At 42.7% G+C, this 12,145-nt stretch overlaps 2 protein-coding genes across 2 annotated transcripts; both read left to right on the top strand.

Moving 5' to 3' along the window:
- The first annotated feature begins 392 nt into the window (after nt 1-392).
- Nucleotides 393-6,688, top strand: LOC110515568 (complexin-3-like). The gene is made up of 3 exons (XM_036980963.1): nt 393-836; nt 5,136-5,223; nt 5,482-6,688. The coding sequence occupies exons 1-3, from the start codon at nt 679-681 to the stop codon at nt 5,704-5,706; spliced, it is 471 nt and encodes a 156-aa protein (XP_036836858.1). The 5' UTR covers nt 393-678; the 3' UTR covers nt 5,707-6,688.
- Nucleotides 6,689-8,269: 1,581 nt separating this feature from the next.
- On the top strand, nt 8,270-10,914 carry LOC110526573 (growth arrest-specific protein 1-like). The gene has a single exon (XM_021607653.2). The coding sequence runs from the start codon at nt 9,155-9,157 to the stop codon at nt 9,902-9,904; it is 750 nt and encodes a 249-aa protein (XP_021463328.2). The 5' UTR covers nt 8,270-9,154; the 3' UTR covers nt 9,905-10,914.
- Nucleotides 10,915-12,145: the final 1,231 nt, after the last annotated feature.

A 12,145-nucleotide genomic window follows, 5' to 3' on the forward strand; every position in this document is an offset into this window, starting at 1 on the left:
AATAATAATAAGTGATGTATTTCTTCAAATTGGATCGGATTATTTCATATGACATAAATGCGTTTGGAAACCCTATGATTTTCAAAACAACAAAAAAGCGCACAAAAGGACCCCAAATACGCACGGGCATCAAAACCATATAAAACAGCTAGCAGACACGGTAGTTGACTCGTCACGTGTGTCTGTCCCTGCCGGAGTCCGTGGTGAATGTGAGGAGCGCCTGTCTGACTCAATACTGAGTCAAATCAGACGGCGAATCACGGGAACCCACGTGTGGTGCTAGGGCGCATCGTGAAAGCGCACGCTTAATCCAGCGATCCGTGGGATTGGGCAGAGGGAGTGGGGGTTGGGTTTGGGGGAAAAAACACGATTGGTAGAGTTGAGAGTCAAATTTATTGACTCAGATATTTGTGCAGCCACGTCCTCTCTTGCTAACCTCCACCCTCAACGCGGAGCTGTCCATTGGCACAGGTGCTGAAACGCGTAGGTTCTCATTCCCTCACAGCGGTGCGAGACTGAGGGTCGAGAGTAAAACATTTGGATGATTGTATTGACTTTATCCATATATTTTTGAGACACCTCGGTGGATGTACATTGATTTACTCAGCTTTCATCAAGAGCGCATCAAAGGTCCACGTTCTGACCCGGTCAGTTAACGGACTCTTAAGAGGGAGAAAGATGGCTTTTATGGTGAAACAAATGGTGGGAGGGCATGTGAAGAACCTGACCGGGGGTTTGACTGAGGAAAAGCCCGAAGGAGAGAAATCGGAAGCCGCAGCGGCAGGAATGACCCAGGAGGAATTTGAACAATATCAACAACAGTTAGAGGAGGAAAAGTAAGACCAAACCCAAGTTTATCGATCCATTTGAATAGCCTATAGATTTGGAAAGGGTTGCGTACTATAAAGCGGCGTTTATTATGTGTAATGTCCAATGTAAAGACGCAGCTGAGCGCGTGCCTTTATTAGCCCCAGTGCGCCATGCACTATTTTACGCATCAGTGGGATCCACGGCGTGCTCCCGAGCTCACCACGTAGCTGCTACACTCGATAAATTAGTTTTCTTTCAGGTTTCAAGAATTGGGCTGTATAGGACGGATTTCCATTGGAATTCTTGCAATAGACTAGAAACAAAAATGTGTAAGTAATCACAGTTGAGTTTAATGCCCAATTATATTGTAAAACGGAGTCGTTTTCCAATAGGCATATCCTAATGCTTCAGGTTGATAATTGTCCTCAGATTCATTCTAGAACATGCATTCAGTTACTTTTATGTCCAATTTATCTCAAAATGTATTGATGTAACATTTTGAATATCATCCTCTATGAGCTCTCCAAATAGTCCCCCCCCCCCTTTTCATGCATGTCCCTGTGATGTAGGCCTCTATCTTCATTTTGTTCACAAAGAGTAGACACCTCAACAGAATAAATGAGTCTGATGTGAGTATCTCTGATCTTGAAATGTATTTTTATCTGGGTATAACAAAGAAACCCATAGCCATAGACTGTCCTCTGTCCACATCATAAAACATCTGATCATTGAATTGACTTTACTTCAAATTCCCATATGTGAGAGGAGAAGATGTCCTCAAGGTTTGGAACCGATCACTCTACAAAAGCTAATAAATCTGAACATATATCTTGTCCTGTGAAAAAATACCCTTGAAATGTGTCTTATCATGTACAGTGCCTCCACACACACCTGTATCTATATGAAAAGTATACTTCATTAAAAAGAAATGGGTTTTACTACAGGGCACTACCCTGGCTTAAGGTCACATGGCTCCAGGCTCCAGGACAAACAGCCTGTTTACTGTTGACATGTCAGACATGGTGGAGCATCCACTGACTCCCCTCAGAGACTAGCCTCAACTGTCCACAGCCCACTTTGACCTCAATCCCATACCATCATACATTACACTGGGCTTCAGGGGAGGTGGGCTATTATAATGTGGCTACCGCCATACAATAGATCATAGCACAAAGTCTGGTGTCAGTGCTTTGTATAATCCAAGGAGAATAGGGTTGTTGGAATGGGGTTGTTTGCAGTGGCATGTCATATATAATCATGTTATCAGGCACAGTAGTCACACTGACATCCCCAGGTTATATGATGCCCTTGAGAGGAGAAGACACAAGACTCGTCATCTCAGTGCCATCAGGAGCTCTACCATTGGCTGTCACAGAGAGCTGGCTTATGTGCTGCTGTGTGGTGGTTTACATGCTCATGTAAATTCATAGTGGGCAAGATAACAGTAATGCCACTGTGAATATACACTGAGTGAACAAAACATTAAGAACACCTGTTCTTTCCATAACATAGACTGACAAGGTGAATCCAGGTGAAAGTTATGTGACTTGTTAAATCCACTTCAATCAGTGTAGAAGGGGAGGAGACAGGTTAAAGAAGGATTTTTAAGCCTTGAAACAATTGAGACATGGATTGTGTATTTGTGCCATTCAGAGGGTGTAAGGGAATAACAAAATATTTAAGTGCCTTTGAACGGGGTATGGTAATAGGTGCCAGGTGCATCAGTTTGTGTCAAGAACTGCAACGCTGCTGGGTTTTTCATGGTCAACAGTTTTCAATGTGTATCAACAATGGTCCACCACCCAAAGGACATCCAACCAACTGTGGGAAGCATCCCTGTGGAACCCTGTGGAACGCTTTCGATACCTTGTAGAGTTCATGCCCCGACGCATTGAGGCTGTTCTGAGGGCAAAAAAATCTATATTAGGAAGGTGTTCTTAATGTTTTGTACACTCAGGGCCAGCCCTAGCCTTTTGGGGGACCAAGGCGAGATTTGGTTGGGGGGGCCCACCGGCAAAACATTTTAGTGCCCCCCCCCCTTGACAGCGGAGAGAACATTTTGGAGTTTTAAAGCAAGTTTTCTAAATTTTTCCAATGGGCGGAGAGAAAAATGTAAAATTTTAAAGCAAATTTCCTGAAATTCTATACATTTTGCCATGCATTTTCCCATGTTTATATGATATTTGAATGAGAGTGACTAACAAAATCAATTGGGGCCCCCTGGAGATCACCCTTCGTGCTCGGTTGGTAATTCGGCCAAGATTACTAGTTTAGATAGCTGGGCAGACTAATTTACCAATTAAAACATATTAACTGACATGGGCTAATTGAGTGATTGTCAGTGACTGACATAACAAGAGGCGACCACCTATATTGCTTATGCCCAGGGCTGGCCCTGTATCCCCTGAATAATAGGGATATGACCTTGTCATTGGCCATGCACATGCATCATGCCATTATTTACAGTACTGTATGCACTATGATGTCATGCTGTCATTCAGACCACACTGTTGGCATGATCACATAGGTCTCGTGACATCACCTCGGTTCATGGAGTCTGCTTCGGAATGTTTGGTGCAAGTTGTAGGTCTAGTCTTGTCTTTCAATCTTTCAATCTATTTCAATCTGATTATTGGAAAATTAGGGACAAAGATTATTTGAGTAATACTAAGAGGGCTGCCACGGAAAACACAAACTGTCTCTTGTCTGCCCTCTGCTGGAGTTACCAAATGGGTAGTATTGCAGTATTGCTGTACGTGGTGGTGAAGTATAAATATCTGATTTACCTCAACATAAGGCTTGCAGTATGATGATATTTGTATGGTGGTGTAGGGCAGAGGACATGGTGATGGGGTGTTGTGGTGTCTGGGTGTGCTGTAGAGTGAGGTGATCCAAGATTGTGCAGATTCACTGGTTTGGCAGCTGTAAAAGGAGGTGTGCTAGTCAGACAGTGTTCTGGAGTGGAGTAATCCTAGGTTCTGGGTTCAGAGGGTGAAGAGTTCTGTAGAGTGGTGTGGTCCTAGGTTCTGGGTTCAGAGGGTGAAGAGTTCTGTAGAGTGGTGTGGTTCTGGGTTCAGAGGGTGTAGAGCTCTGTAGAGTGGTGTTGTCCTAGGCTCTGGGTTGGAAGGGTGTAGAGTTCTGTAGAGTGGTGTTGTCCTAGGCTCTGGGTTGGAAGGGTGTAGAGTTCTGTAGAGTGGTGTTGTCCTAGGCTCTGGGTTTGAAGGGTGTAAAGTTCTGTAGAGTGGTGTCGTCCTAGGTTCTGGGTTGGAAGGGTGTAGAGTTATGTAGAGTGGTGTGATCCTAGGTTTCTGTGGGCTCACTAAGTTAGCAGCTGTAGAAATAGGTGAGTGCTAGTCAGTCAGTGAGTCAGTCAGTCAGTCAGTCAATGCTGCTCTACATCCCAGAAGTCTGAATATAATTCCCCAGTTGAGCAGTGGACCGGCAATAGACTGCATCTGGATCTGACTGCAAGAGCAAAACCTCTCTCTGTTGTTCTCCCTCTCTCTGCCTCCCTCCCTCCTCCTCTACCCCCAGGTGTTACTGCTGCTTGTCCACCTTCTGTTGGCCTGGACTCTTGAGTCAGAGTGCAGCTCAGCAGAGGGCTCCCTGTGTTCTTTTGTTTCAGCCCTCACTATGAGATCCACAGTGGTATAAAAATCTATTATCGTCACATACACCAGATAGGTGCAGTGAAATGTGTTGTTTACAGGGTCGCCATAGTCCCATGGCGTCCTGGAGCAAATTAGAGTTAAGTACTTTGTTCAAGGGCACATCGGCAGATTTTTCACCTTATCGGCTCAGGTATTCGAAGCAGCGACCTTTTCATTACTGGCCCAACACTCTAACTGCGATGGCTGAGCTATGTGGTTAATAGTAACCAATGAATTTGTTCATTTGTGAAACATCGCATTACAAACAAATCTAACAACATTCCATACTAAAGACCGTGACATGTTGACATTACAAAAAGCCTTATGGATTAATTAAATGATCATTATAGCATCTGTCCTCACATTGCCACTAATGCTGTTAAATCCTTAATCCTTCCGTCTAATTATGGAGGTGGACTGAAGGAGGCGTTTGTTATGAAGCATCAATTTGAGTAATGCCTTGAGATCATCCCACCTTTGCAGACGTTGTGTGTGTGTGTGTGTGTGTGTGTGTGTGTGTGTGTGTGTGTGTGTGTGCGTGCGTGCGTGCGTGCGTGCGTGTGTGTGTGTGTGTGTGCGTGCGTGCGTGCGTGCGTGCGTGCGTGTGTGTGTGTGTTTACATGCAGCGACACTATTTAATCCGCTGTTAACCATTTTCTCTCTGGTTTAACCCAGGCAGGAACGAGATGCTAGTTTTGCGCAGAAGAAAGCTGAGCGGGCAACAGTTAGAAGTCACTTCCGGGACAAATACAGACTGCCAAAGGTACATCCATTACTGATTCTGCATATTTGATTCAAGCATTTTCTTACTACATGTTATTACCGTTATTACAGGGTCAGATCTAGGTTGTGTCCTTGAAGCAAAAACAACAATGTGCTCTGTTTGTACTCTCTTTCTTTTCTCCCTATGTCTCAATCATCTCATTCCTCTCCCTTTCCTTTGCCCTCGCTCCCTACACCCTCTCCCACTGGCCTGTGTGTGTGTGTGTGTGTGTCTGTCTCCACTGTGTGTACGACCCAGAATGAGCTGGATGACACTCAGATCCAGCAGGCGGGGGATGACGTGGAGCTGCCCACAGAGCTAGCCAAGATGATCGCTGATGACAACAAGGAGGAGGCGTCCAAAACGTCTGTCCTGGGCCAGCTGACCAACATCCAGAATGTGGACATGGACCAGCTGAAGGACAAGGCCCAGGCCACTCTGGAAGACCTCAAACAGTCTGCTGAAAAGTGCAATCTCATGTGATCTGGCTGGCTGACTGAATTCCTGCTCTCTCTCTCTCCCTCCTTTACTTTCTTTATCTATACAACAAAGGATCTGTGTAAGATATGATCTATGATCATGTACAAACGTTGATAGTCATGTTGCTTTGAATACACACACATACAGTCAACACTGCCTCACATACACAAACATATTGCAGCAGCTCCTGGCCAAGGAATCAGAGTGAACACTGTCTAAGCTGTGGGGGAATCAGAGTAAACACTGTCTAAGCTGTGGGGGAATCAGAGTAAACACTGTCTAAGCTGTGGGGGAATCAGAGTAAACACTGTCTAAGCTGTGGGGGAATCAGAGTAAACACTGTCTAAGCTGTGGGGGAATCAGAGTAAACACTGTCTAAGCTGTGGGGGAATCAGAGTAAACACTGTCTAAACTGTGGGGGAATCAGAGTAAACACTGTCTAAGCTGTGGGGGAATCAGAGTAAACACTGTCTAAGCTGTGGGGGAATCAGAGTAAACACTGTCTAAGCTGTGGGGGAATCAGAGTAAACATATCAACTAGTCATATTAAGAGTAAATCAAACTTTCTTGTCTTGGGTCCACATTCAGTACATTACAAACCAAGTGTCTATCGCAGGTGTAAATGTATTTGCGGTTTGCCTGTTCTGTTGTCCATCTAGTCTATGGTCATTAACTCGTTGGGGCCTTGCTAAGAGACAGCTCGTCCTCTGTGATGCCAACCCATCTAACCTTTCAACTCTAGCCTTTAACCTGTCCTCATATTGACCATGACCTCTCCATCTCAGTGTTGTTTTGTGCTGGTGGTTTGGTGTCGTTTAAACGCTATGATATGCCAAATGCTGTCTTTGAAAATGTCATCCTCTGGCTGAGTGCTGGTCATAGTGTTTAATAAGTACACAAGACTATGAACATATATGAACATATAGTACTTGATATTTGTCTGATTTGTTGTTGTATCTCTAAATAAAGACGCAGGTGAGAGCAGGAGAGGGGTTTGTCAACCTTATTTGAATTACAGTAATATACAGTATATATTTCTTAAATGCAGTGGTTCATGTCTTGTAATAGTTGAACAGCCCTTTCGTGACATTACAGTAATAGCATTTGAAGAAAGGATGGTGAACATGCCTTAGTAGCTTGTTTTATGTGATAGCTACTTTGTGTTTTCTTGTCAGTTCCATGAAGCAAAACAAACAAGTGTGAATATAATGAATTCTTACTCAAGTCTTACAGAGCCTGATCACCTATACATACCTATCTGTATTAAAGTGTGTGACCTGCAATGATACTATAAAGCCAACAAAAATACATTATTTCATTTCCAGTCACCCTATGGGGTGATTCAGGTTGATCTCATGATGATATTTCAGGAAGAGACATGTTGTTCATGATGTTTCTGTTTCCTGTCCACTCTTTGCTTCTTTTACATCATCTTTGTTGTTCAATGCTGTATTGATTTTTGACTGACTGTTGAAAGCATAATAAACAGATTTTTATGATGTATGCTGCCTGTTTCTCCATTTGTTTTCCAGCCTGTCTGACCATCTGGTCAGAAACTCAAGGACGGAAGATTTCTAACATATAATTTACAGTAGCCATCGTTTGATGCTATAAAACCAAAACCTAATGTTCTGAACACTAGGTGGAGACAAAAATACAACGTCATCGGAATGTTTGTTGATTAGTGATTGTTGAATTAATGACAAACGGAATTTAATCCAAAATCCATATTAGCCCCTAATTATTATCATGAAATTATTATCATTACAATACTGAAAGGCCAAATGATTATGTTACAGTTGTATATGCATATGTATGTATATGTATAACCATTGTTATAACCACGTTCCTAAGTTAACCTTTATAATGATGTTATTATTTTTTATTATAACCATTATTAGTGGCAACTTTACCTTCCAGTGAAGTCTGATAACAAGCTCAGCCATCTGGCAGAATCAATGGCTTTTTGCAAAAGTGTACAGTGTTTTTCAGGGAGAAGCCAGCCAGAAACTGCTTTGTGACATTTCTAGACAGCCCGGGTGTCGCTACGGGTTTTTCCAATCGCTTTTTTCAAAACACGTTAGTTAGCATTTCAATAGCAGAGAAGCCTGAGCTATTGGTAGTTTTCAAGTGCGGTGTGAAAGAGGAGAGCTGTAAAATATATTGATGCTGAAACCTTCCTCTATTGATAGGCGCAGGGCGTGAACAATCTTCAGCCTAGAAAGACACTGTGCCACTGCATGGCCAATCTGACACAATTGGGGTGAAACGGGCCAGAAAATACTATTCTCTTCCATTCTGTTCTATCAATCAGGGCTTAAAAACTCACTAGAAAGAACAGCGTGAGGGAGAGTGAAAAGGGCGACAATTAGTAGACCTTTAAGTGAAACCCTCACTGTGCGACGGTTTTCATAGAGGTTTCCCTCATCGAGTTATCGTTAAAAAGGAACAGATTTGTTTTTTCTGCACTTAAAAGTGGAGCAGTGGGTGCAGATGTGAGCTTCTAGCAATGGAATGCTTTCTGTCGACTGCTAGGGGGCTTGTGTGCGCCCCACACTCACTACCTCCCCAAACGTTGACGTGTTTTGTAAAGGGGACCACACAGGTCGTGAGTTTCATTAAATTTATAAACATTTTATTTATCCTGTATGACGAGCAGATTGCCAAAAACGACGTTGCTTCAGAAATGAGTCCCACGAACTCCTCAATGACGACCAATCGTTGACCAGGATTGTAAATGGGAGAGGGGGCAAGGAAAACTTTCCTTTCTTTTTCTGGAAAAGGAGGGGTGTTGTGGGGAAAAGATTAACGAAGCGTGAAGCGTAACTGCAAGAGGGGGACAAAGACACATAGCGAGAGGAAATGCTACAGTGAGAAGAGGCAGTCCTAATGAATTCAACCAAAATAGTATGGAATGGAACATGGAAAATATGAACGTTTTTTAAACCCAAGAAAGTTGGACATATTTTGAAAAACAAGAGTAAAGAGTTATGCTTTCAAACGAGGGCACGAAATGTGGATAGTAGGTGTCCGAACTTTGGACTGCGCATGTGGTCACTTTTTGTTCCATTTTTACTGACACGACTGTGACAGATTTGCGAGGGATAGTATTGCTTTGTTGCGTAGCTGACTCTATGCAAAGGATTTCAACATTTTTACTCATCCGTCCCAGACTGGATTCATTCTACCGCATAAAACGGACTATTATTCCACAACTGTCAAGCGTGTATTGGAGAGACAGAGGGACATCTTTAGGTTTGTAGCTAGGCCTACTAAACACATTTATGTTTGGACCATGAATGCCTACTAAACACATTTATGTTTGGACCATAAACGCCTCATACTAAATGGATTTATTAGTTACATTACGTTTTAAATTCATCATAGACTTGGCTGTCCCGCACTAACTGGAGGAAAATGTGCGCATCGTCGAACTAGAGCTCTCTCCAGCATGAAAAGTTGGTGCAGCGCTCTGGCGCTCTTCTCATCGGTGCTGTTGGCGCTAGATGCCCAGTTAATATGTTGGCAAGCCCTGCTCCGATGCCATGAGGAGGCAGACTGTGAGCTTGCATATAGCCAGTATCTAGCCGCCTGTGAAGGAAACATTAGAGGCACCAGGAGGCAATGCCCCAGCCACTGTATCAACGCGTTGATAAGACTGAATCACACCCGCAACGGTCCTTACCTCGAGAGGTGTGACTGTGGTCAGGACATGGAGTGTAGGGATGCAAAGCGGGCGATTGAGCCATGCCTCCCCCGAAGGTATCCTGGAGACGCGGGGGGGATAGGATGCACAGAGGCCCGTCAACGCTGTGAGGAGGACACTGGCTGCCACTTCTCCCTGACAGCCTACTTGTCTTACTGTGGGCAACTCTTCAATGGCAGGAAATGCTCCTCCAGGTGCAAGGCCACAATACAACAGATGCTATTCATCCCAAATGGCATGCTGCTAAACCAGTGTGTGTGCGACGGGGTGGAAAGGCCGTTCTGTGAGGTAGTCAAGGAGAACATGAGCAAACTTTGCCAGATTGGAGACCACAGTGTTATTTCAGACCAGGCAGATATGGACGATATGTATGAGGATGAAGACTATGATTCGAAAACAGAGGAGATATATCCGCCTGACTCAAATTCTAGTTCCTCGCAGCTGTCGAGCTATATGGCCTTATTATGCATCACTCTTGCACGGATATTCTTTTGAGACTGAATGTGACCTCTTGTTGTGACCTCTCAGTTGGACAGACAGGACAGTCTGCTCGGGGACGGGTCCAATCTAATGAGCTTTGATTTGATTTTTTGATGTAGCGAATACTATTTGCTCCTAGTAATCTCCTATGGGCCTAATTGATTTTTCATATTTTGATGTGATGCCTTAATCTGGGACACAAGAATGGTCAGGACATTCAGACCACCAATTCAGTTTGCAAACTAGGCCTAGGCTACTCATGAAATATCCTAGGTCGAAACTGTTCTGGAGTGTAAAGATCCATAAAGTGATTGTTTAGGGAGAAGTGAACCAAACTTGACTTCATTGTAAGGCTACTCCTCATTGGGCATTGCAGCCATTACTTCTGGGCTACCTTTTAAGCTCTTATGCCTATTTGTTTAGTTTCGTCTCAATGGTCCTTGGAGTGTGGCTTTATTAAGACTTAAGATAAACATTGGACCAGTCCAGTTTCTGTTTGCTTTCCTCTCTATTTTAGGGGCCTCTGCATTGTTGCAGCCATCACACTTCAAATATTTGTAGGGAACTGCCAGTGAACAGACAAGGGTTTGGAATCAAGTAGGCCTAGTTAAATTAGCTGAAGTGCCTCTCCAGCAGCCCCCCTACCCCCCATGACACATCCCCCACTCTTGATAGTTTTATTTAAAATGTCCCCCCACTCTCCCCGTTTAGGGACCCCCTTTCTTTATTGAAAGCAAGAAGTCACCCTTCTCCTTATAGACTGGCCTCTACAAGATGAATGTGGGCTTATGATAGACTTATATGGACAAAAGAAGAGGCACTAGTGTTTTTTCTCTGAAAAAAAAAAAGAAATACCAGTTTATTACTATGAACAGCAGTACATAAGCTACTTGTTAATAGGCCTAGTTTAATTTATTATTCATTTCATATAAAGTGTAATGGGTTCCTTTCCAGGGCAGAAACATGCTTGACAGTTAGCCTAGATATTTAGTAAGAAGGGAAAAAAGCTAAGAAGTTATTATTTTATTATTATTATTATTTTATTTTAATGAAGCTAATCCTTCCCGTGTCTTGTCATTATCTTTACAAGATGTCACTTGAAGTTTTTCTAAACTAATCTTTGTTTTTGTTATCATCGTCAATGTCATTTCTTTTTTATTTCACCTTGTTGGGTAGATGCTGGTCCATAGGGAAATGTAATTGTCATGTTGATGTTAAATTATATACATAAAAAAAAGGAATTTATGTTTTACATGTATATGTCATATATTAATGCTGTAAATTAGTGTCCAATTTTGTCCATTGTGACGTTGCAGTCAATACACCACCTCATGAATAATATGGCAGTAGTTTACATGTACAAAAACAATGTTTTTGAAACAATTCTGCAGGTAGATTTGTCATCTCAACCAGTGTGGAAAGAAATAATGGGTACTTGTTATATATGGAAAATAATTTATGTAATAAAATGATTAAGTGTGAGTCAAAAAGTCCAACTGTTTATTTGACATCCTGTATGTTATTCAAAAGTAGGAATGTTTCCCAACCCCCAACTAAATTAAACATCACACCAAAACTATCAGACCTAAAGTATAGGCAAATGTAACTGCGCTGGAAGTAGAGAAGACTGGAATGTTCAATAAGGGAAAAATGTCATTTTGGATAAGGCTCCAAAGTCACGTGTCGCCTTTGAATGTGAACTTGTGCCATTGCCAAGCAAAGCTAAAGGACCAGCAGACATTGAATCGTTTTAAATATCTACTGCGTTGATCTTTGAAATGATACACTTGCAATTCTGGTAGTCCTGGCAATAGCAACTTTTACATGAAAAGACAAAACAGGACCTCTCACTACTATTGTCTTCTCATATCATCCATCTTCCCTGGAATTTGTAAAAAGTTTTTAGAGACACGTATTTTGTTGACACAATATTAAATCAAGTCCTAGAACAGGGTGATTGCGTCTAAATGAATGCCTCCTGTGGCTGCTGAAACCACAAGGAACTTTGTGACTGCTGTGTACCTTTCATAATACCAGCATTGTGTAATACTTTAGGGATCAGGCCCAGTGTAACTGAAACCCAAGCAAGAATGTTAACTGTCTGGCTGCACAATACATCTTATTTGGAAGAGAAGGCCAGGACTCTCTGTGCTCTTTGAGACATTTCTGGTTTAAGTTACTGCTTCCTGGTAAATTGTGCCTAATTACTTGTGTGTAAATGGCACTTTCTGTGTCAGTGTTAAAAGGTCAGTCACG

Source organism: Oncorhynchus mykiss, chromosome 6 (assembly GCF_013265735.2).
Source record: "Oncorhynchus mykiss isolate Arlee chromosome 6, USDA_OmykA_1.1, whole genome shotgun sequence".
In the NCBI taxonomy this organism is placed as follows: domain Eukaryota; kingdom Metazoa; phylum Chordata; class Actinopteri; order Salmoniformes; family Salmonidae; genus Oncorhynchus; species Oncorhynchus mykiss.

Coding starts and splice junctions, on each gene's coding strand:
- LOC110515568 (XM_036980963.1), top strand. CDS start 679: ATGGCTTTTATGGTGAAACAAATGGTGGGAGGGCATGTGAAGAACCTG. Junction 837..5,135: donor CAACAGTTAGAGGAGGAAAA/GTAAGACCAAAC, acceptor GGTTTAACCCAG/GCAGGAACGAGATGCTAGTT. Junction 5,224..5,481: donor ACAAATACAGACTGCCAAAG/GTACATCCATTA, acceptor TGTACGACCCAG/AATGAGCTGGATGACACTCA.
- LOC110526573 (XM_021607653.2), top strand. CDS start 9,155: ATGAAAAGTTGGTGCAGCGCTCTGGCGCTCTTCTCATCGGTGCTGTTG.